Below are 24898 nucleotides of genomic sequence, written 5' to 3'. Positions count from 1 at the left end.
TTAATAATTAAACTATTTTATCCCTCAATGAGCCTTGACCGCCCATGGCCCTGTCGCCGGTTCACCACTGTTCCTTCCTTGGACCACTTTTGGTAGATACTGACCACTGCAGACCGGGAACACCCCACAAGAGCTGCAGTTTTGGAGATGCTCTGATCCAGTGGTCTAGCCATCACAATTTGGGCCTTTTGGTCAAACTCACTCAAATCCTTACACTTGTCCATTTTTCCTGCTTCTAACATCAACTGTGAGGACAAAATGTTCCCTTGCTGCCTGATATATCCCACCCACTAACAGGGGCCATGATGAGGAAATACTTATTCTCAGTCTTATTCTCTTCACCTCTCCGCGGTCATAATGTTATGGCTGATCGGTGTATATGTACATGAGAGCTGTCCACACCGGACATTCAGCTGGTTGAAAGCTGTTTTTGAGGATGTGAAGGAGTGAAGTGGGGGCGTGTCTTCATATTAGCTGACCAAGGCCAAGCCAAATAAAAACGTACATAATACACTTATTCTGAGGCGATGTTTTTAAGCATTTCTACATCATTTTCCACATAATTTATACTAATGTATTGCTATTTCACCTTTATAGTCCTAATAATAGATGCTGTAGGTTAAAACTGGTGTTTTTTCACTGACGCATTGCTTATACGAGACATTAGAACAGATACTGGCATTAAAAAGGCTGGGTTTATTGTTTTATAAAGGATTTTTTGTCCGAATAATCATTTCATATATATATATTGAAATTATGTTATATACAGCGATTGATACGGTGATCTGAAGGACATTTGAGTCGACCAATCAGCGAGCTTCATTCAGGAACTACTAGCCAATCCTATTGCGCCCTGGGGAAGAAGGCGGGATTTGCCTTGGTACTGGATGGGCACGCCACTCCGCTTTTAATGACGGACAAAATGGACGCCCTGCAAGTTTGTTGGTGTGCGCGCGTGCGTGGAAGTTCGGCGGCGCCGTTCGCGTGAGTTTAAAACGTTGGTATAAATCGTGCAAGATAAAAAAGGCATCAGTGTTTGTCCATACGACGGTCCAAACGTCAAAATAAATAAATAAACAAAAAGCTGGGACGTCTGCAGATGCCGTTTCCGTGCGGTTTGGAAGACTGGCCGAGCAGCTTGCAAATGGTAATCCTGCTTAGACTCGGGTCTTATAAACATTAGCATGTTAGCATCACGTGCAACACGCGAGAGCACGGTAACGTTTTAGTTATAAATACAATAATCATTATCACAAGCACGTAACTAGGAAATTTAGCTCGTTAGCTGTTAGCTAGTTGATGTAAATCGGGTATGTAAAGCGAGTGTAAACAAGGCGGAAGACACAGCTAGTAAATTATGTTTCATTTTATATCTTAGCTTGGATTGTTCATTAAAGAGCTGCTGGTTTAGGTGTTTAATTCCATAAAATACAATGCCTGTGGTTGTGGTTTAGCCTTGTGTCAGATTTTAGGGTGAAAGAATGAGGTTTTCAGAAATGAGGCCACGCCTCCTTTGCTGTAACTGACCAGGGAAATGAAATTTTAGAAATAGCAAATACAGGCCCCGCCCCTTTTGTTGCATCGAATTTTATAAAGTTGTCATAAGTGACTTCTTATTTCTATCATCTGTCAAGTAGAGATGGGGAAACAGGAGACGGATGCCCCCAAGGAGGCCACCAAAACCTGGGGCTTCCGCAGGAGCACCTTAGCCAGACGGGAGTTTATTGAAGAAATCGGAAACCTGGACCTCATCACGCTGACGCCACGCCGGAACATGCGCCAGCCAAGAGGCAGAGGACGAGGACGGGGCAAACAGCCTGGCGAAACCACGACTAATGCCACAAAAAGAGCACGAGGGGGTAGGAGAGCTGTCCAGACAAAGCAAGAACCGGAGCCCGATGGCGCGTCCCATCGGCTGTGCTTATCGCAGAAGACCGCATCGGATCAAGCCGAGGACAGCGACGAGCTCACGCTTCGAGAGCTTCAAGAGCGAGCTAGGAAGCGACAAAGATCAGAGGAGAACAGCAAAGGAATTGATTTGAACGCTGAGACTGTAAATAAAGATGAGGAAGAGTCACGTGGTCTTCTACAGTCAGAAGAAAACGTCTCTTCACTCTTTGAGCGAATGGCGTCCAGCTCATTGGTGTTGACCCAAACCCAGAAATCACCTCTAAGTGTTCAGGAAGAGGAGGAACAGGAGAAACAAAATGATGCTGATGGTGATGAAGAATACAGCGACCCCAACGCCATCTACTGTATTTGTCGAGAGAAACACAACAATAGGTAAGTACCACATAAAGCCATCATTTTCTGGTTTAGTATTTTCCATATCATTCAGATTTGAAAGCTGAAATCAGATCTGTGGTAATTTATTCCACTTTCCTAGTTGTAACTGCGTCGGTTTAGGTCCTGAATCCCAGTTCCAGGATGAGAACGGTGCTCAGGAGTGTAATGAGTAACATTAAAAAATCTCTGGTTAAGTTGTCTTTATTTGTCACATATACATTACAGCACAGTGAAATTCTTTCTTTGTATATATCATCCCTGGGGGTTGGGGTCAGAGCACAGGGTCAGCCATGATGCAGCGCCGCTGGAGCAGGTCGGGTTGCCCAACAGTAGCAGCTTGGCGGTGCTGGAGCTTGAACCCCGATCTTCTGGTCAACGACCCAGTGCCTTAACATAGCCTTTTCACCTTACGAACTCGACTCCAGAACCCATCGCCGAGGTTCCACTGTATTAACGAAGAGCAAAAAACATGGACGTAATGGAAAAATAGTGTTGAATGCTATTGAAGCAACTTAATGAACTGAAAAATTAGATTTTAGCAGTAAACTACCACAGAGCAGTTAGTTTTCTTCTTTTTCCTCCAGCCAGAGACAGGAAAATTGTTTTGTATAGTTCTCTGTGGTGTAAAATTACACAGCCATTCTACTTTAAATGTTAGGTATAGAGTCTCTGTCTTTTTGTCGAGGGTTTGTTATATAAGTGAGGGACGATAAAGACGAGTGTCACGCAGTCAGCCTGCTAGGGATCTAATTCTCGCTCTGAGTAGTGGGATATAACACACCAGGGATTTACATGGATAAGTCATTGACTTCTATCTCAGCTTAATCCACTTGAGTTTCTTATCCATTAAACAGAATTGCCTTTTTAGAGAGCCACTGTAATATTAACATGACTGTATTCTTTCCATTATTGCCATTACTAGTAATTACAATCCTGCAAAAACATGAACTTTAAAAAGAAGTGGTTTAATTCAGGAGCACAAACACTGCTCAGGAATATACCTGATCTTCTCCTGGCAGCTATTGAGGTTGTTTTGATGAGCTGGGTAGCACCACACATTTCATTTTGTTGGTGAATGGAGAGAGATTAGACTCCCTTTTTTCTTGTGTGTACTTTGAATTGTAGTGCTGATAGTCCTGGACATTTAATGTGCTTGTCAGAGACATTTCCTTCTGTAATTTTCTCTGAAGAGGATAATTTAGGTTTTAGAAATTGCAGATAGGTCTTGCTCATGCTCTCTGGGTACAAAGCATCATAATGTACAACGCCGTCATGTAATTTTAAAATAAAAGAGGTTATTTTAGATTATATATTTTATTACCAGACTTGCTAACGTTTAGGGATTTTCACCTTTTCACCCACAAATAAAACAGTATATGAGCCGCAACCTCAAATGATTTACGTCAAGTTTTTTGAATGTGTCTGATCCCTTTGCCTCAAACTTGCACGTCCCCCCTATTAAGCTGCAGTTAGAGCGCAGGGTCAGTGACGGTGCGGCGCCCCTGGAGCAGGTGGGGTTAAGGGTCTTGCTCAAGGGCCCAACATTGGCAGTTTGAAGGCTTGAACCACCGACCTTCTGATCAGTGACCCAGCACCTTGACCTCGGTGCTTTTCGGTCATTTGCCTGATATTTTAATACAGAAATTCGTGAGCACACATGCCTATATATGTTATTTATGTTATTATAGAGTCAGACATTTAAAAAAAGCAGCAATTAGAGCAGGCAAGTGAGGAAAAACAAGCCAGAGGTGAAAGATAGGATAATATAAGGAGATTTAAGGCATGTTGAATAGAAAATGTCAATATTTCAGTGATGCAGTATATTTATTTTTGGGACGGTTGCCTATATTTGATCTCATTTATAATGATGTCTGCATTAGTCACATCATACAATCAAATCAGTCAATCAATTGACTTTCTACCTCATGCTCCAGAGAAGATAAGTCCAGAGTGATACACCACATATTGTCATCTACAGTACTGAATATGATAGATAAAATTATAATAAAGGGATTTTGCAGTTTAAACACCACCATAAAACGTGAACCTTCCCTCCACAGGTTCATGATCTGTTGTGATCGATGTAGCGAGTGGTATCATGGTGACTGTGTAGGCATCAGCCAGGCCCGTGGTCATCTCCTGGAGAAGAACGGAGAGGATTACATCTGTCCGTCCTGCTCTCCGTGCCAAAGTCCCATCGACTTCGTGAACCGGCAGCCCGCACTCTCTAAAGAGGCTCTGAGCTCCTCGTCCGAGAGCCTCTTCACCTCCTCGGCCGGAGAAGAACGACCCAGCGAGGACGAGGGCATTAAAGGGAAGATCAGAAAGTCGAGCACTCGCAGCACAAAGAGGAGATTCAAGCTCTTCCCACCGGTAACATGGCTTTGTTTAGCTGAAATGAATAAACCAGGACAGACAGCTCCTGATGACAGGAACAGTTCTTCAATGATCTCTTATCCTTTATAATCTTACCCTTGGTGTTTGTGCCTTACATATTGTTTTGGTTGAAAATTAGTTTAATTCTTGATTGTTCTATGATTCTGTGATCTGAGCTCTGAGTGTTATCTCAGGTGGAGAAAGCCACATCAGAGCCCAAAGAACAAGGCACGGTGAGGGAGCAGGACGTGGGCGAGGAGCCGGAGAAGGAGCGGGAGGATGACACGGTGGAGAAAGTGAAGGAGGAGGCTGAGGGTCCTAAGTGTATCGGTCCAGGCTGTAGTAACGATGCTTTGCCTGAATCGGTGTACTGCGGCCATCAGTGCATCATCCGGCATGCTGCTGTGGCCATGCACGGTCTCTCAGAGCCCAAAGCGCAGCCTGAGATAAAAAACAAACCAGCACCTAAACCTACGCTAAAGGTAAATCAACACAGACGCTGCTCTACCTGCTGTACATAATGGTATCTTTGTATTTATTTATTTTAAACATAATAGATAATAGTTTTCATTCTGATTGGTCAGAAAGTTGTTGATTAGTTTTCTATTACAGCAGGTCTACTTAACACGCTTGTCCTAATACGTTATCGTTTCTATAGTAACCGCTCCATCACAGTTTTAGTTGTTCATGGTGTGAAGTTTTCACTAAGATGTTTACTGATCTTGTCTCTAGTGTCAGTGAGTTATAACAGTCAGAGATAACGTTCTAACATGAGGATGTGAGGTCTGTGCTTTTACAAGCTGCAGTATTTGTCTTATTAACCCTTATAGAGAAAAAAGAGCACTGTTTATAGCTGCTGTGGATGTGCTACAACACTAAATGTAACTATAACAGATAAAAAAGTGGCCTATTGTCCTATAATTAAGAACGTATTTTAATCGTTGGGAAACTGCTGTGGTAGAAGAGGAATCAAATACTGTGGTGCGTTCTGTTATTAAGGTGGCCGAGAAGTGCAAAACAAAATAACCAAATCCAAAATACACAGGGATTCAGGCAAAGTGGAAGAGGTAGGTATAGTTTTGCAAACGGAATTCTTCCCTCTGATTGGACGAGACATTGGTCACTCAGGATATACAAGCTGTAGGAAATTGTCTATCTGACTTTATCTCTTGTTCATGTGTGGAGTTCTGCCTTCGCTTTAAACCATTATTTTATTCGACAGTGCAACTTTAAATCTTTTAAAGAAAATAACAAACATATATATTTACATTTATCAGAAAATGGAGTTCATCCAGCTCTACTCCTCCTCCTCTCTAGGAAGGAGGTTCATATGGCGTGATGTTGGATATACTGATAGTGTATCATGGAGAAAACGAATCTCTAAAAACACACCAGGAATGTCTGGAAGAGCAAACTATTCCATATTAAAGGATGTAAGGAGCGCTATAAGAGCAGAGCTGTGTTCATACACACACCAATCCACTTTCTACTGCTGCAGCTACCGCTGGACTTCCTGTAGATCCTGAGTGACCGAAGTCTCGTCCAATCAGAGGGAAGAATTCAATTCGCAAACTATACCTACATTTTCCAGTTTGTCTGAATTGTCCTTGTGTTTCTGGGTTTGTCATTGTGTTTTCTGATTAGTTATTGTGTTTTTTGCGTTTCTTGGCCATCGTATGTTATAGGAAAATAACTAACTTGGCGTATTTTGGCATCAGTAGCTCCACTTCATTAAGATTGGTTTCCTATAATAGCACAACACGCATTGTTTTCACACAGGTCGGTCTTGTTGAGATTAATAAATGTGCGTAAATGTGCTTAGCTTTCATGCGTCTCGATTAAGCGCTAGTCATATTTAATCTTCCTCATGCATGTGGATTCTTTCCAATATAAACCCTGTAAATGACTAGCCGTTCACGTACGCTTTTCAGATCCACAATCTCGGAAAACTGTTCAAGAAGAAACCGGCGGAGAAGCCAGCCAAGGTTGAGGAGGGCAGAAGTAAGGAGACAGGATCTACCCCCGCTGCTTCTCTCACCCCTGACCCTGTTCACAAAGCATTGGGGGAGCAGCAACCCGCAGCAATCGCTTCATCACAGTTTTACAAAGCCAGTATGTATGACACAGGGGTTTACAGCACCACACACTCATCACAGTCGGCAGTCTGCCACACACTTCGTTGAGATGATTTTCCCGGCTCAATACTTAAACAAAAAGATACTAAACATTTTAATTTAAATATTCTACAACTATTTCTTTAAAAGGTAAGTAACTTGTGTTCCCAGGTGAGTATTAAAAATAAAGATCAATCACAACACATGGAACAATCTGCTGTAATTACAGTGCAGTAGTTTCCTTGACTAGTCCATGATTTTGCACGTGTTTCTGCTTGAATACACGATTAAACGTCACTGATGAGTTTAATCAGGTGTCAATACCAGTGATGATAAAGAAAGCAACTCCATTCTAATCATTATTAGGTGAAAGATTACAAACAACACTGCTCTGTCCATCAAGCAAACACGCTCCTCCATATACCTGTTTGGTTTATTATTATAGCATATAAAAACGTTATGGGGCGTCTCCACAATTACACCATGGCTAGTTCACTTCTTGATTAAATTAAAATATTTCAAGCCCATGGCACAAGATTCTTACCAGATTGGTGAAACACTGAGCAAAGCAAATTTGACCTCAATCGCCTAAATCCCCCAAGACATTTTAATAATTGTTTGCTAAATCAAATGAACACAAGCGCTATTAAAGGCAGGACTGATGCACTATATTGCCGAAAGTTTTGGGACACCCTTCCGAATCATTGAGTTCAGGGGTTGCGCTCAGCCCCTTAGTTCCGGTGAAAGGAACTCTTAATGCTTCAGCTTCATACCAAGACATTTTGGACAATTTCATGCTCTTTGTGGGAACAGTTTGGGGATGACCCCTTCCTGTTCCAACATGACTGCACACCAGTGACCAAAGCAAGGTCCATAAAGACATGGATGAGTGAGTTTGGTGTGGAGGAACTTGACTGTCCTGCACAGAGTCCTGACCTCAACCCCATAGAACACCTTTGGGATGAATTAGAGTGGAGACTGTGAGCCAGACCTTCTCGTCCAACATCAGTGCCTGACCTCACAAATACGCTTCCAGTGGAACGGTCAAAATTTACGGTAGCACAATTTAGAAGAGCAAACCTAAACCTTGTGGAAAGCCTTCCCAGAAGAGTTGAAGCTGTTATAGCTGCAAAGGCTGGGACAACTCCACATTACATTCATGTGCATGTAAAGGCAAATGTCCCAAAACTTTTGACAATATAGTGTAGTTAAAATTAATTCACGAAACTGGCAATCTGCACGCATTTTGTTTTGTGTAAAAACATTGCACTTTAGTATCAGAGTACACTGGTGCAAGTTATCACTTGTGCAACAAGATGAGCTTTGAGCCAATAGACACGTGATTCTGGAATGATTGACAGGTGAGTAGGGTTTTCTTTTTTTTTTTTTTTTACTTTGAAAGCCCCGCCTCCTTCGCCCCATGTCACACTAATATCAATCTTCCCCTTGCTTTCTGACTCTGATAAGATAAATAGAAAGGAAATCTCAGCCTTGGCTAACATTAGACAGATATACAGTTAACTATATCAGTGCCAAAGAAAGAAAATGGCTGAAAACTCACAAGCAAAGTGCAGAGCTAACACTTCAGAGCTCTGCAAATCATTTAGCTGTTCACGTCCTGCGTTTCTCCTGCACCAGTCATGTGTTCACACTGCACATCAACAGAAAATCGCAGCTCCTGTGGAACCATTTCATGGTTTCTCCAAGGGGCTTTTAGCCAAGCACTATGTAAAACGACTATATATGAAATGTGCTGTTTTTACTCTCCTAGCTCTATAGCCCTCGCCTCTCATTTTTCTGCTTCAGAATCATCAGGTCTGGATTCTGTCTTGCTTCATTTACTACTCTTTTGGGCTTGTTTGCATTTACAGACCACACACACCATATGAAACCATGCTTTGAACGCACTCGGCGTTTTCACTACCTGGGTTTAGGCCTAGGATACATGATAGGAGTTGGCTGTCGCAGTTTCCTACTGATGTATGCTTATTTTTATTGTGAGAAATTAGAGATCCCATATTAACTTGCTGTGAAAACAAACCGAACACACCACACACCCCTTTTTTTAAATGGAAGAGGGCCACACAAACATGAAAGTAGAAGGCTTTGGCAGGTACAACCCATCTACACAGCCTTCATTTCCATACTTGTGGTTCTTCAGGTTGTTCTATACACAACTCCTCCACAATATACATATATATACATATACGACATACAGCATAGACCCTGCCCTACTGACCATTACGCTATAATCAGGGTCAATGTTGTGATCATGTGACTGAACCACTGTGCTACACATGTTCCACAAAACAAATCAGGAGTTTTGCTGACTTGCATCCTCAAATGCTTGATGCTAATCCTGCTCTAATGCAGACAAGCAAGCTTGAAATCAGTGTAGCTGCACATGAAAATGTCACACTAACGACCTCAGGGTTTTTAGGTCACACTCCTGACACTCAAAATGCAGAGGTCATTATACCAACAATCCAAGTCATTCATTTTGCATTTTCCATTTTGGACCACAGTTCTGTCCAGATGTGACATTTGACTAAAATCGTTGAGTCATTTGATTGATATGGGACATAAAAGTGTATCAGATGTTTCCAGATACTAGCAACAGAACATATATCTATATACACATGCGTGCGCACACACAGGAAACCATAATTCATTACAAGAGAGCTAAACAAAGAAGTGATACACACGCAAACTACAAATCAGTCACAATAGTTAATTCATCTCGAGTTAGCGCTTTAGTCTGATCAGGGATGCAGAGCACTGGAGCCTATCCTAGGTCCTGGGATCACTGAATGTGAAACAGGAATACACCTGGATCATGGAGCACCACACATTTACACATTCATTCATGCATAAGCGCAATTTAGAAGAGCAAATCTAATTACTAGCGTGATTCTTAGAGGGAACATTTCGCCGAGGTCAGGATCGAACCAAGGACACCGGATGAGGCTGCAACACTCTGCTGTGCCACCAAGCCAATACAGGGAATCTGGTTGTCTCTTGCAGGGGAAAACCTTGAAGATTCGATATAAAACCCTACAGCATTGTTTCCTTATGCATTTGGAAATCTTTTAGGATGCTAATAACTTCTGAACATTTTAATAACACACAATAATGAATAATCATGTGGATTTCAACCAGGATGGAGGCTTGTGGCAAAAAGAGTTAGGGATAAATACCAGTGAAGAGTGTGTGTTTAGTGTCGGGCAGAAACCAGATCCCGTCCACTGCCAGTTGTTCACATGGAAACACGTTTTTCATACATACATGATGCAAGGAGTACACGAGATAGAAATGACCGATGAAGCCTAAACCCGTTACCAATATACTGCTATAGAAAAATGCAGCCTTATATGCCTTATAAACACATTTTCATATCACAATACTTATATTACATACACAACACGTCACAACATTAACAAGCATCCAGCAATTCAGTATTGTTGCTTTAAAACATTATATTTTATCCCACAAAATATATTAAAACCAGGACAGCCAGAAAAATCCAAAACACCAAAGATTCTTGTCCATTCCTTTCATCACAGTCCGAATGAATATACACTCTATTCAGCCAAAAGTTTATCCACCCCTCTCACCATCATACCTGTATGTGATTCATCCCCAAACTCTGAGGTCCAAACCTGTTCCATCATGACCGGTGAGCTCCATTAAGACATGGAGTGGAAGACCTGGAGTGCCCTGGACAGAGCCCTGACTCTGACTCAACCCCACTAAACACCTTTGGGATGAACTGGAGTCTCCTCAACATCCTGACATCAGAGTCTGATCTGGCAAATGCTCTTGTAGAACATGTGATCACAAATCCACACAGCCACAATCCAACATCTGGCAGAAAGCCTTCACAGAAGAGAAGAGTGGAGAATCTTTAAAGCACCTTTAAAGTGATGTTCAACAAGCACATATGGACATTAAGGGTGTAGATCCTGTAGAGTCATAGTGCTGTACTTAACATGGAACAACCTTGGACTAGAAGATACCTGACAGTGACAAAAGTCAATAAATACAGAGAATAGACTACACACTAATCAATACAGTAAATTCTAGACACGTTTTTAGCTAGCATAAAAAGCTTCTAATCAGTCTGGAAATATTCTTTTGTTCAAAAACAGATAGTAAACGGTAGTTCTCCGAACAAGTAGTTTTCATATAGCGCTTAAAAGAAAGAGTAAGGAGCTCAGTTTATGTGGGAAGGTTAGAAAGAAGCCTCCAAGGTCGAAGCTGCTCTCTGTTTGAGAAGTCTGGCAAGCTTTATCAGGAATGTAGGATAATAATGCAAATAGAAAATAGTTTTTTTTTGTTTAACACATTTGTCACTGAAAAATACCATTTGTGCTATTTAATAGTATAAATGTCTAATATTTTTAGTAAATATTGGAAACATATAATTGTACAACAATTGTAAATGGTGCAAAAACTTTTAACTGGTAGTGTATATTAATATACAATGCATTAAATCTGTCTCAAGCCATTTCAGCCACGCTATTGGTGGATCCATGCTGCGATAAAACATCTTTTAAGCTTTTTTCTAACGTACTTGCTGCTAGATATCAATCAGTAAACGTCAAAACAATGCAAAACAGCACAGTATGAAGCGACAACTACATGTCAGCACCAGTGTGTGGGGTCCTGGGGCAAAAATCAAAGCACCACGTGAACACCACCAGGTGGAGAGCTGTGAATCTCAACACAATGGAGTATCCAGGCTCTTCTGGTGTCAAAGGACATTGTTCAGGAAATTCTCAATCTCTGAGGGATTTATCCCTAAATTGAAAGCACACACACACACAAAACAACAACCACCACCTATAACTATAACCACAAGAAGCGATTGGAGGGGTCCAAGCACATTCATAACCACCACCACCACCTCTCTTCCCCAAGTCTTCTCTCTTCAAATCCCATGTTCTTAGTTTGTTGCCTCTCGCTACAACCCCATTTTTATTGCATCACTTCAGTCCACTACAACACACTTGAACATACTAGACCTGATCTGACTTACTGACAAATCTATTGATCTGATTTACTGACATACCATGAAACTCAAGAAACCTTTCAACATTTAGAGGACATCTAGGCATCTCCACACCTCAGCTGGAGGTAGACAGAAGATCCTTGTTTGTCTGAAATTCACTTGAGTTTTTAAATCACATCAGCAGGTTTTAACCACGAAGCTGTAAGTCAGTGTCTAAAGATGTCGCTCTCATCGAAGCACAAATTGGGAAGTTAGCCAGTTAGCATCACTGTTAGGGCTTTTTGGGCGTGAACATGAAAATAAAGGCTTGTGGAGAACTTTAGGCCTTTATGTTGAGATTAATATATTTCCATTTCCTCCTCTTTCTTGCTTGCATGGACATCAGGGTGGTGACGTAAAAATTTCAAAACATTTCCAGGTTTTTAATGAGCTGATCAAGATGATAATTGCTTTTTATGTAATGGCTGCTTTTTTGTTGAGTCAGCATTATTTTATAGGCGGTGTCTTCACGATATAAAGAATTTACACCTAAAACACAGTTATCGCTGAAGAAAGAAGAAAACGAATCCAGCTCCACAACATTATGCATATTCTGCCATTTTAGGTTCATATTTAACACTTTAAACAAACCCTCAAACCCATGGGTATGGTCAGTTAATTAGGTACACCCACCTTCTATCTTCATTAGGCGTAAGAACACAGTGTTCTACAAGCCAAATGGTTCGAGAGAGGTGCGCATGAACATCAGTGATATCGGCTGGTTGTGGACTCCGCACGGGCGCCAAGGAGATCCGATGACTTCCAGGAGAAAGCTGGATGAAACTCAAAATTCGACGATGGCGAGACGGGCTATGAAAATATGGCAAAGGATTCTCATTTGTCCAGGCAAGACTGGAATTAACCAAACACGTTTATTTTTTAAAATTTTTATAAAGAGATTGAGGCTTTTAAGCTTTTTAAGCTTAAACACTAGAGAAATGTTTTAAATAGTTGTTCTACACTTCCACCTACGTCTACATGTGTTTCCACACCCCGGCCGTATCTGATGCACCACGTTTGTCTTTTAGCTCATTATTTCAGTTCAGCCCTTTTTCCAGCCACACGCTCTTTGTTCAGTCAAGGCTTCGTACATTTCTCACAGGGATCCAAACCAGCTTCTGGAGTCCACATTACAGCATGTTCTTCCATTTCCTTATTAGAGCAGAACAAGTATAGCTGTAGTGCTACTCCAGGACCTGGTCCAAGTGCCACTGATTTTAATAGCTCACTACCCCCCTCTAGTGGTGGATATTGTTTCTCTCTTGACTGGGGAAAAGATGGAGTACACCTTTTCAGAAGTTTTCCACATGCAATACATACACAGTAATACATGTTTATTAAACCGTAATGTCACACTGATGACGGTTTGTTTTACTGCATGCTTATTTAGTTTAATAGTAATCCTGGTGCGTAGAAACTTCTAGGAAGGTATATAAACCCTTTATTATTTAAGGAACGTTAAGGAAACCAGGATAAGAACAGAAAGCCAACTTTAATCTTGTGCTTAAATGGTCAATTAAAGACGCTTCAAGCTTCACAATGTAAATAACAGAAAAATGTGAGTAGCAAAAACTCCAAGGCCTGACTCTGCACCAGGCCTTTACTTTTTTTTGGTACAGATATTAAGATAAGAACATGTCCCAACAAATCTATCTATCTATCTATCTATCTATCTATCTATCTATCTATCTATCTATCTATCTATCTATCTATCTATCTATCTATCTATTGATGTATATTCATGTCACTCTGTCCTTACTTAGCTTCATTTACTTTTCTTACTTTCTCTGTCTATCTATCTATCTATCTATCTATCTATCTATCTATCTATCTATCTATCTATCTATCTATCTATCTATCTATCTATCTATCTATCTATCTATCTATCTATCTATCTACCTACCTACCTACCTACCTACCTACCTACCTACCTACCTACCTACCTACCTATCTCCATACATTTCTTTCCCCTTTTCTGAATTGTTTGTAATAGTTTCTGTTAAGAACATGGAAAGCTTTTAAAAGTTTTATAAGTTTTGATGACCCTGATTCTGTTGTGCAAGTGGCCTATGTTGTGTTGCGGTTCAATTGGAAAAGAAATCTCAGTACTTGCTTTCAAGATTGACCTAAAGCTAATGGTAAAAAAAAATACAAATCAACAAACCAGCATGATTAATCTTAAGTAATTTAGAGTTGTCCTGTAAAGCACTTTCATTCCATTATCACATTATTAAATGTTTGTTCTTTCTTTGCCAGTTTTTCTGGTCAGATTAGAAGTTTCTGCTTTCTCGCAATCATTTCATTAACCGTAATTGCTGCTCAGTAACCATAAATTGCACTTAAAGCATGTTTTTTTTTTTGGTCTTTCAGCCCAGTAGTGGCCGCGTGACATTTTGTGAAGTGCTTTGAGAAGCCTTTTTGCTTCTCTGATGTGAGCCGGTTAATTTGTAAACATAACCCATTTCACCATGAGGTTAATATTTTAAACAACAATTATTTTTCCATTATATTTATTGGTTGATTTTTTTGAGTGCAGAGTTTGTGCAGCATGTTTAATCACCTGTGTGATTTTATGTTGACCAAAAATAAACAAATACACCAATAAGCAAAAGCTAGGACCCCCAGCGACCTAGTGCAGGCTGAAGTGTAGTTGTTTACCTGTTTACTCTGTTTTAGCATCAACAAAACTGGAAAAGGAGACTATGGAAAGCAAACCAGATAAAATGCCGCTCACTACTCGGACCGAGACCCTGACAGCTCCGTCAGAGGCCCCTGCTGCTGAAAAAGCCACAGATGAACCTGCTCCGTCGGCTCCAGCCCTCAAAAAACCTGCCTCTAATCCCCTTCCAAGCCGAGCCAAGAAGACCATGCCAGGTTCTCCTCGTCTAGCTGCAACCCGACAACTCGTGAACGAGGTTCCACAAGCCAACAAGAGCGTCTTTACTGCCCCACAAAAACCATGCCAGTCTCAAGAGGCTTCTAACGTACCCCAGGCGTCAAACTCAGCCCCAGAGGTTCGAGTCCTGCCCATCACTCCTGCTCCTGTCCCGCCGTCCAGATCTCTCCAAACTCATCCTAACATGCAGATGAGACAGAACATCAGGCGCTCTCTCACTGACATCTTGCTGAAAAGGTCAGACAGAGCAAGTTCTTCACATTTCTCTTTAGACCAGTACCATTGGATAGTTTGGAATGCTACTTTAGGTTGACCAGTACATTTACCAAGACTGTTTTCTTCATTATCAGAGTGAGCGACAGCGATGATTTGGACATCCCTAAGAGTGAAGTTGAAAAGCTGGCTGTAAACATTGAGAGAGAGATGTTCAACATGTTCTACACTACGGACAACAAGTACAAGATTAAATACAGATCTCTCCTCTTAAGCTTAAAAGACCCCAAGAACAAGGTGTGTTTAACAACATAGACGAAAATCCACATTTTCTACCAGTGCCATGTATACTCCAAATACATATATACCAAATAGCTGTAAATTATCAAGCGTGTACCTGGAACAAAAATGAATGAGAGAGAGCTAAAAAAAAAAAAAAAAAGACCATTTCTCTTTGTCCCAAATGGATTTATTTAGCCAAGATGTTTGGATTTTCTTTTCTTTTGCAATTTGGTGTCATTCTGCTCTATAAGGCCTTCCAAATAAATTTAGAAATACAGTGGAACCTCTGCATACAAATGTGCCCTCCCTTATGAATTTTTGCCTTTAGAATTTAAATTTTGTAATAAATTTGCATCGGCATACGAAGCATTTTCGGCATATGAAGGAACCAAACGCCGGCTAAGTCATACGTACGTCTGGGAGCCATTCAAAACTTGTTAGCATCAGTGGAAAGAATCAGAGTTTACGAATTTTACGAATTACATTTCAGTCAGTGAAAGCTGTTGTGAAAGAGTCAACCCACGATACCAACGTCGCCTTCGGCATGCCTTCAAAAGCTAGGTGATTTTTCAGGTGTTTTTTTTGTTGACAGATTGGGGGCGTGGGTGGTTTGTTCTATTTTTAGCCCAAGCTTGGTGGCACGACTTCCTGTGAGGAGCCTTGACATGGAATGCTTGGCTTGGGTCAGTTCTTTGTAAGCAGCCATACAGTTTACATACGCTTCATATTGGGAATATTGCTCATATTTTTGGGCGGCTGGAACGGATTATCTGCATTTACATTATTTCTGATGGAACATTCATTTCACAATACAAATTGTTTCACCTTAAGAACTCCCCTCCTGAGCGAATTAAATTCGCATGCCGAGGTTCCAGTGTATTTGTGGATTTTTAGAGCTGTTTAAGAATGAGGTTTCAGACTACCTTTAATCTTGCCAATCAAACTGAAGATAAAAGATTTGACCATGTATTTAATTTAAAAAAAAAAAACAAGTACAGGACACCAGTATATTTTGCCTTTTATTTTGCAGATTGTATAATAAAGTCTGTTCTAATCTAACCTGTGTATTTTATCTCTCTGTATTTTCTTAGAGTCTTTTCTACCAGGTTGTAAAAGGACACATCACGCCATTTAAACTAACCCGTCTGAGTGACCAGGAGCTTCAGTCTGTTCAGGTACTACCTCGTTTTCTGGAGTGGGTGTGAATGTGTAAATATATAAAGAAGATTCTATAAATCTATAGATTCTATCCAGAGTAAATGGGAGAAACTTTTCTTTTTTGTTAGGAAAGTACAGCAAATCCTCTACCTCGGAAGGAACAACCGTCTCCTGTTTGTGTAGACATGGAGCAACCTCTGTCGGTGTCTGAAAACAAAGTGGTCAAAGCCGATAGCGTGGCCACATCATTATCAGTGAGTTTACGTGTCTATTAGTAAATAAACGAAAGTGGTGTAAAAATCATTAGTAAAGACAAGAAGTCTTTATTATCGACACACATACATTACAGCACAGTGGAATTCTTGTCTACGCATATCTTAGCTGAGGAAGTTGGGGTCAGAGTGCAGGGGCAGTTATGATACAGCACCCCGGAGCAGAAAGGGTAAAGGGCCTTGCTCAATTGCCCAGCACTGCCCCAGTAATATGGTCAGTAATACAAATATACAATATTTGTACAGACTCATGATTTTTTTTTATTTGTTTTTCCAGGAGGGGAAATTGTCTCTGGCTCAGGTCAGACAGGCCCAAGTAAAGAAACCCAGTACTGCTGTTTCAGACATCATCAGCAGCATGCTGAAAGACACTACAGCAGAACACAAAACTCACCTCTTTGACCTCAAATGCAGGATATGTACCGGTAAGCTTTGCACAGAATTTTAAACTTCAAACGTCTGAAAGGTTTCTGGAAATAATTACACTCTTTAACACACCGTAGGTCAGATTTCTGCTGACCAGGACCCTGACGCTAAGATACTCAAAAAAGAGGAGCCAAAGAATGAACAGGAGGAAAAAACCCCATGTGACGTCCCTTTAACCGATACAAATCCTATATCTGCTGTGCCTGGAGATGATTCCCAGGTTATGGAGTCTCCTGCTTCTCCAACTGCAGAAGACTGTAACGCTCAGAAACCTCAGTCGGACATTTCTCCACCTGTAATCCCTGCGGTTTCCATAGTGACCATAACTAGAAGGGATCCACGGACTGCAGGATACCGTTCTGCACCTTCTGTCGTTTCCGTTCCTGCTCCCATTCCTGCTCCTGTTCCTGTTCCAGACCCACCAAAGAATCTAACCACCATTCCAAACACCAAGGAGACGGTCGAGGAACCGAAGGCAGACGAGTATCTGCAGCCACCAGCACCACCACCACCCCCCATGCTCAAGTCCATTTTGATGAAGCCCTCAGCTCCATCACTCCCAAGGTTTTACACTTCACCATGTCTAACCACAGGGTGAGTTAGCTATCAACAAACAATAACCATCAGTAAATGACAATATATCTCATTATGTCAATCATGTTTTTTTTTTTTAGATTGCCGAGCTCTCATACTCCAACTGACAATGAGACAAGTAACTTCTTGTCCAGACAAGATACGATATGGAAAGGGTTTCTCAACATGCAGTTGGTGGCCAAGTTTGTTACAAAGGGATGCATAATCTCAGGATCGTCAGAAGTTCTGAAAAAGGTCTCGTCTTGAATATTTCTGACAGCAGTGTTACAGGCGTAAACATGAATAATCTACTGCGACAGTACACAACTTCTGCTTTCTTGTGAGAAACAGCATTTACATTCTAGTTCCCAGCAGTAGACAAAGAAATCAGATTTCATGTCCAGGTTTTTATTTTTATATTACCTTCACTGACAAGTAGGTTCTTCTCTCGGCTAAACGTTTGTGGATATTAGCCCATCACACCCATATGTGGTTCTTCCCCAAACTGTTATTTTCCTTCACTGGAAATAAGAGGCCCAATCCTGTTTCAGCATGACAATGCCCCTGTGCACAAAGCAAAGTGTGTGATAAGTTTGGAGTGGAAGAACCTGAGGGTCACGAACAGAGCTCTGACTCTGACTCAACCCCATTGAACACTTTTGTGATGAACTGGACATGGAGTCTCATTACCATACTGACATCAGGGTCTGATCTCACTAATGATCTTGTAGCTGAATCAACACAAATCCCCACAGTCAGATTCCAATATCTTGTGGAAAGGCTTCCTAGAAGAGAAAAGTGGAGATTATTGTAACACTGAAGGGGAATAAATCACAATTGTGATAGTCAGGTCTTCACAGACTTTTGGCCGTATAGTGTTATATGATCCTGCTGCACTACTCACATTGGCTTTTACTAGGCAGATTAATTAACATAAATGAATAACACCCAACCATTTCAGAATCAGGAATATGCATTATAAAAGCATTATCTAACTCTCCTGCTAGGATAACACACATTGTCCATGCAGTTAATGATGTAAAAAATTAAGATGCTAGACAGTCTGATATAATTGTTTATTGCACTTTTTCTCTAGAATACAAACATGATGCATCACCTCAGACACTTAAGAAAAGGAAAATGACTATGGATATGTCTGGTGTCTTTATGTAGGAACTGATATACCCTTAATAACCTTAACTAACTAAATAATTTGCCTGTGTTACTTGGCAACTAAATTATGGAATTGACCAGAGGTTTCAGTTCCACTTGTTGGCTAGCTAATACTCATAATTTCTTCATCTCTGATCAATAGTCATGTGATATGATTATCTTATTCATGTCATTTCAGTGGTTTGATAAACTAAATTCTGGGAAAGTTTAAAGGTTCTACTGCAAGAGCCTTAAAATTAAATATTTCAAATAAACCTAACTTGACTGGTTGAACAATCCTTGCCAAATGGAAAGCTAACATTTTGCTTTCTTCTACCTAGGATCTGCCAGATACTGTTCACATTGGTGGTCGGATTTTACCGCAAACAGTTTGGGAATATGTTGAGAGAGTAAAAACATCTCTAACAAAGGTAAACTAATTCCTACTAACCTTCTGTGTAGTATCTAACCTTTTAGTGCAATTTCATTAATTCACTTGTTGTGCCTGCAGGAGCTGTCTTTAATTCGCTTTTATCCGGCATCTGATGAAGAAGAGGTCGCATACGTCTCTCTGTTCTCGTATTTCAACAGTCGCAGCCGATTTGGAGTGGTTTCTAACATTTGTAACAATATTAAAGATATTTATCTCATTCCTTTACGTGCAAATGAGCCAATTCCCTCTATACTGCTGCCAATAGATGGCCCAGGTAATTATGTAAAGAGTTATAAGCCGCTTTGATGATGGATATTGTTGCTAACTTTTATTCATATGATTGATTTTTACCAATTTCATCCATTAGGTCTTGAACAGAATCACCCCAATCTTCTAATTGGCCTGGCAGTTTGTCAGAAACTAAAGCGTCCTGGAGCACAGATGCAAGACTCTGATGAGAAACGACCAAGAATCCAGACACCACAGGAAGTGATGAACCTTTCCACCAATTCTGCAGTTCCTGATGTTAAACATGATGAGCCTTATGACCCAGATATCGCAATCAGCACTACACCACCTGAATCTCCACCATCTTTGAGATCACACGATTCATCTTCTTCCTCCTTAAATCCTCCATCAGGAACATCAGTGCTTTCTAATATTCCTGCTATGGAAACTCCCTCAGTGTCCACCAGCACAGATGTTTTGAAGATCATGTCTTCCAGTGTCCCATCACTTTATGGCACCTCTTCCACCAGCAGTACACCGCTCCAAACCATTCTTAACACAATATTCGGTAAAAAGAAACAAGGCCCTGATTTTGCAGTGAATAGCAGTGAGACAACTCATACAGCATTAAAAGAACCATCTCCGAAACCTTCTCCAGCTGTAGACCCCATCGTTCAACAGTACCATCAGACTCCCAAGACTACAGTGGAATTGGATGATAATGATAGACCCTATGACCCTGAGGAAGAGTATGACCCAGCATTAGGATATCAAAAGCTGGCTCCCTTGAAACCACTTGAAATGTCAAAACCTAAAACATTACCTCCTGGTGCGAATGATGGTGATGGCGATGATGATAGACCCTATGATCCAGAAGAGGAATATAATTTGGGCAAAAAAGTGGATTCTGTCCATGCAAGTAATACTAAAAAATATTCAGCAACTGAACCATTATTAGGAACCTCTGCAATGAAGGAGGATGTAGCATATGATCCAGAGGATGACACTGTTTTTGAAGAGATGCAGAATTACCTTACAGATAATAAATCTGCAAACTCTGAATATGGGATGTCATCAACCATGTCGTTATCCGAGCAGCAGAAAATGTTGGAGGACTTGAACCGGCAGATAGAGGAACAGAAACGCCAGCTTGAGGAGCAGGAGGAGGCTTTGCGTATTCAGAGAGCAGCCGTTGGGATTTCTATGGCCCATTTTTCTGTCTCTGACGCTCTCATGTCACCACCACCACGTTTTGGTAGGGAACCAGATGAGGATATGGAAAAAACACTAACTGCTTCAGCAGTCAATCTGAATAGAGATCCAAGGCAATATAGGCACTTGAGGCAGGATGCTGTTAGTCCATCAGTGAAGGGTCTTACTGAAATTGTAAATGAAAAAAGAGAAAGTTCTCCAAGCAAGTGTCTGGCAAACAATTCTCTAGAACAAGATTTGTCAAAAAATGATCAAGATATGTCATTAGATAAGTTAAATGACAAAAGGTCCAACAATGGTGATACAACAGTGTTTCATTCTGTGCGGAATTCACAGAAAAGTACACATGTCGGTGCATCTAAACAGCAAGAAAGAACCTCTTCGTCAGCTGAGAACATTCAATGCTCCAGTTCACCATCAAAAGATTCAGGCAAAACAAGACAAAGTTGTTCATCCAGGAGAAAATATCACATTTCTCCCCAAAGAAGATCCAGAGATCGTGAGACACGTAGGTCATACCTTGAGAAAAGAAGGTCTGATCAGTCAAAAGATGATGGACACCGCAGAAGAAGTAGACATTCTCCTCAACAGTCCTCCAGACGAAGCGGCAGTAATAGGCGCACGAAGGAAAGAACATCACGAGAGAGAGATCGGCACCATCACAGAAGTACATCGTCAAGACATAGTACAAGGGACAGGCAGCATTCGTCTTCAAGATCACGTTCAACTCGGAGTAGAACATCACCAGAACAAGGAAATAATCAGGCTAATCAAAAAGAGAAATCAGCATCAAGGCAGAGGAATGAGCTCAACACTGAATCAACAGACAATACAAACAAAGCAGCATCTGAGCAGCCTCAGGTTCAGAGCGATGCATCTCAAAATGTGGCTTCTGGAAGTGGAGAGCCAAAAATAAGCAAAACACAGAAAGCTGATATTACAAAACCTGACACTGATCAGTCCTCCCATACAGAGCAGCCATCTTCTGATCTACCTTGTGGTACTCAAGTGCAATTAGAACCAAAGCAAAACGATTGTACGTCCAAGGCAAATCCATTGCACAGAGAAGAGTTTCATGAAAACAAGCCGCAGTCTGAGAAACTGTCATCAAAGCAAGGTAGGAACAACAGATCCCATAATACCAGACATCAGCGTTGTAGTCCGAGAGGAAATGTATTACATAATAGTGAGACTGATTTTAAGCATGGTATAGATGAACAGTCATCACGGAAGGAGTCTGATCATCTCCCTCAGAAGAAACCTAAAATAGAGAGAGAAGATTTCTCAGAGACTGATGTGGTTTATACCAGGAGTTCTCGAAAGGTTTGGCCACAAAGGCCACCACATTTACGAGGAAATGATCCAGAAATGAGTCCACTCCAAAATCCGAAAAGTAGTTTCTCAGTGGATGACACGTTACGTCCTGGAGACTCAATCGAACGTGTTGATTTGCCGCAGCTGGAAAGTCATATGCAAAGAAATATCCCTCCAAGAGATGAGTTTAGACCAAGAGCACCCGAGGTTCAGTGGAGAGGCCCACAGCATAGGATGGGTGGTCCGAGAGGCCCACTCCAGGCAAGGATTCCCAGAGCTCCACATCCTGAGCGATTTGAAGGCTGTAGACCTGCAGGTCCAAGAGGTCCAAGACCAAGAATATTTGATGATTGTGGGTCATCTCCAGACTATGGACCAAGGGGTCCAGCCTCTGAACCTAGAATGTTTGAGGACTCTGGGCTCCGAAGATTTAGACCAAGGGGGCCGAGCCCAGTTCCTCGGATATTTGAGGGAACTTCACCTCACTCTTCTGGACCTAAGCGACGAATCCTAAGACCTGGAATGTTTGAGGGTCCTGGATCACAAAGTTTTGGTCCTAGAGATGAATGCTCAGATCCTGATATGCATGATGGTTCGTTTAACTTTGCAGAGTCAACGCAAAGAGAGTTTGACCAAAGAGACCCTCATTTAGAAGAGTTTGATGATTCATGGGCACGTGATGTACCTCACCAAGTTGATAGAGAACCATTTTTAGAAATCAGACATCCTAGAGCACGTGGCCCACCTCAACAGTTTCGTGAAAATGTGTTTGAATGTAGAGATTCAGAGCAAGTAAATTTTAATGACTCAAGACACTGTAATCGTTCATTCGATGAGGCAGAAATAGGGCACCTACCACGTCAGTATTCAGACAATTCAAGGGATTATGGTCAGAATTTTGCTGATGAAAGTTTTCCAAATCCACAAGAACCAAGAGGTCATCGAAATCTGACTCCTCATCCTATGCGAACCCAGAGTCCAGCACATGCTCCTCAAAGAGCTCACCAGTTTGATGACTTTAGAGATCAAGCAATAGAACTGGAAACAGAGGAGCCACATTTTGCAAAGCCTGATATTTTTGTAGATGGTATAGGTCGTGAAAGAGCTGCTCAACTAAAAGGTCAGCACTTTAACCGACCTCTAAATGTCAGGGGTCCAAGAGCACCATCCCCTCATTTTCGTGACCAGAGGATGCCTCCTCTCCGGAACACCGAATTGCCCAAGGATAAATCATATTCTTCCCATTTTTCATTGCCGTCCACCTTCAAACCTCCAAGGTCAAAGGTGCCTAATGCAAGTGAGTTTCAAAACCCAATGCAATCACGGATCCGGCTTGATAACCCAACTGAGGAGCCAGATATTCGCCCTTTGCGGCTGTCTGGCCCTTTGCTTCCAACACCCCCTGGTGGCCCGATAAGATTTTACAAGCCCTAGAGTGCAGAGGCCTTATCTTCAACAGTTAACCTAGTGTTATCCTGCTAGAGGACCCACGGGTGACCTTGGTAAAGGAAATGTAAAGTCAGGAAACTTTGATAATGATTTAAACAATCAAGAAAAAGTAACCTGTCAGGGTTTCTTTCAAGAAGGAGAAATGAAAGAGTTTGTAGCCAAGGAGGAAGAATACGGTCATCAGTGCAAAAGGCAGGAAGGAGGAATATCGCTGCATGAAGTCGTCACAGGAGGGATGAGCAGAGGCAAGGAAATGATCAGAGATACACATCAAAACAGGCTTTGAGAAGGACAGTTCTAGTCCAGAAGTAATACAAGTCATGCACTGATTGGTCACAGAACTGAGATTCGTCTCAGATAGCCAAAGGAAAAAAAGGAATGACTGAGAACAAGGCCAAAAAAACAAAGGCCAAAGAACATAAACTGACTGAAAGTTCATATGAAAATACACAGATTTTGTTTTTGTGGTTAAAATCACGTTAATAGTTTCTTTAATTGACTTTTAAATCATTAGTCATGAGAAATTTCTGTATTCTGTTGTCAACTTTTTTCCATGTCAGACTAAAAATAATGGTGTTCTAACAGTCTGCAAGGTTCAGCAATGAAGTTATCATCTTTCTTTGTAGGAACGTTACTGAATCTTTTCTCAGATTCTCATCTTCTTTTTATCGAATAATTATTTAAATTATATCAGACACAGAGTTGCCAGTTTATTCTGTATTATATCTGTTTACCAAATAAACTCAAAACAGTGTATATATGTATAGATGGAGTTGGCCGTTTTTCTAGGTGTACAGATTTAGTAACAAATAAATTGTGAATTCTGTGTACGTGTTGGAATTGAATGATTTTCTAAACAGTTGTAAATACTGGTAAATACTACTATTTAGGTTCATGTTTTATAAAGTTTCTTACAGAAGCAGTGCAAGGCATAGCGATAGTCTGTTAATAATCTCAACCTAAAGGATCATAAGGATCATTAAAGTTTGAAAATAGAAAATCTTGTGCTATTGTTTTTCCTTCATAATGGTTTTAATTGATTGAATTTCATTTTTCAGTAAGGTCATCACATTCCAAGACTGAAAATAAAATTAGAACTGAAAGTTGATGTGTTGGGCAGTTCGATTGGTCAGATTTAGATTAACGTACACAAACCCCATTATAGTAATGCATTTGTGCAAAATTCTCTATTAGTTTTTGCATCAAATCAGCATGGAATCATGAAATGTGGTGGTGAAGAGGAATGGTTTGTGAAAACAAATTGAGGGCATGGTATTTATCTGATTACAAAATTCAATAAGTGAATAAGAAGAATGCTTACTAAACTGTAATGAATCTACGGTTTCATAAAATTAGTATAAATGTTTATAGAGTTATGATTGAGGCCAAAAGGTGACTAAAAGTGAAAGGGGATTTAGGTTAAATAAAAACAACAGATTTAAAGGAATATAAAAGTATTAATTA

The 24898-nt window shown here is 40.8% G+C and overlaps 1 protein-coding gene across 4 annotated transcripts; it reads left to right on the top strand.

Moving 5' to 3' along the window:
- The first annotated feature begins 892 nt into the window (after positions 1 to 892).
- Positions 893 to 24424, top strand: si:ch73-181d5.4 (death-inducer obliterator 1). 4 transcript variants are annotated; one of them, XM_058409491.1, is made up of 15 exons: positions 893 to 1147; positions 1635 to 2283; positions 4347 to 4659; positions 4857 to 5144; positions 6594 to 6774; positions 14503 to 14959; positions 15073 to 15232; positions 16309 to 16392; positions 16504 to 16629; positions 16925 to 17072; positions 17151 to 17667; positions 17748 to 17901; positions 19140 to 19229; positions 19310 to 19505; positions 19599 to 24419. In XM_058409491.1, exons 2-15 carry the CDS (start codon positions 1640 to 1642, stop codon positions 23417 to 23419), a joined length of 7179 nt encoding a protein of 2392 aa, XP_058265474.1. In that variant the 5' UTR covers positions 893 to 1147; positions 1635 to 1639; the 3' UTR covers positions 23420 to 24419. The 4 variants fall into 4 exon arrangements, with proteins under 4 accessions (XP_058265474.1, XP_058265473.1, XP_058265475.1 ...); XM_058409490.1 differs by having other exon boundaries at positions 1638 to 2283; positions 19599 to 24418; XM_058409492.1 differs by having other exon boundaries at positions 896 to 984; positions 1638 to 2283.
- Positions 24425 to 24898: the final 474 nt, after the last annotated feature.

Source organism: Hemibagrus wyckioides, linkage group LG15 (genome assembly GCF_019097595.1).
Source record: "Hemibagrus wyckioides isolate EC202008001 linkage group LG15, SWU_Hwy_1.0, whole genome shotgun sequence".
Lineage (NCBI taxonomy): Eukaryota > Metazoa > Chordata > Actinopteri > Siluriformes > Bagridae > Hemibagrus > Hemibagrus wyckioides.
Note: the sequence above shows the minus strand (reverse complement) of the source record. Positions and strands in the feature narration are given on the sequence as shown.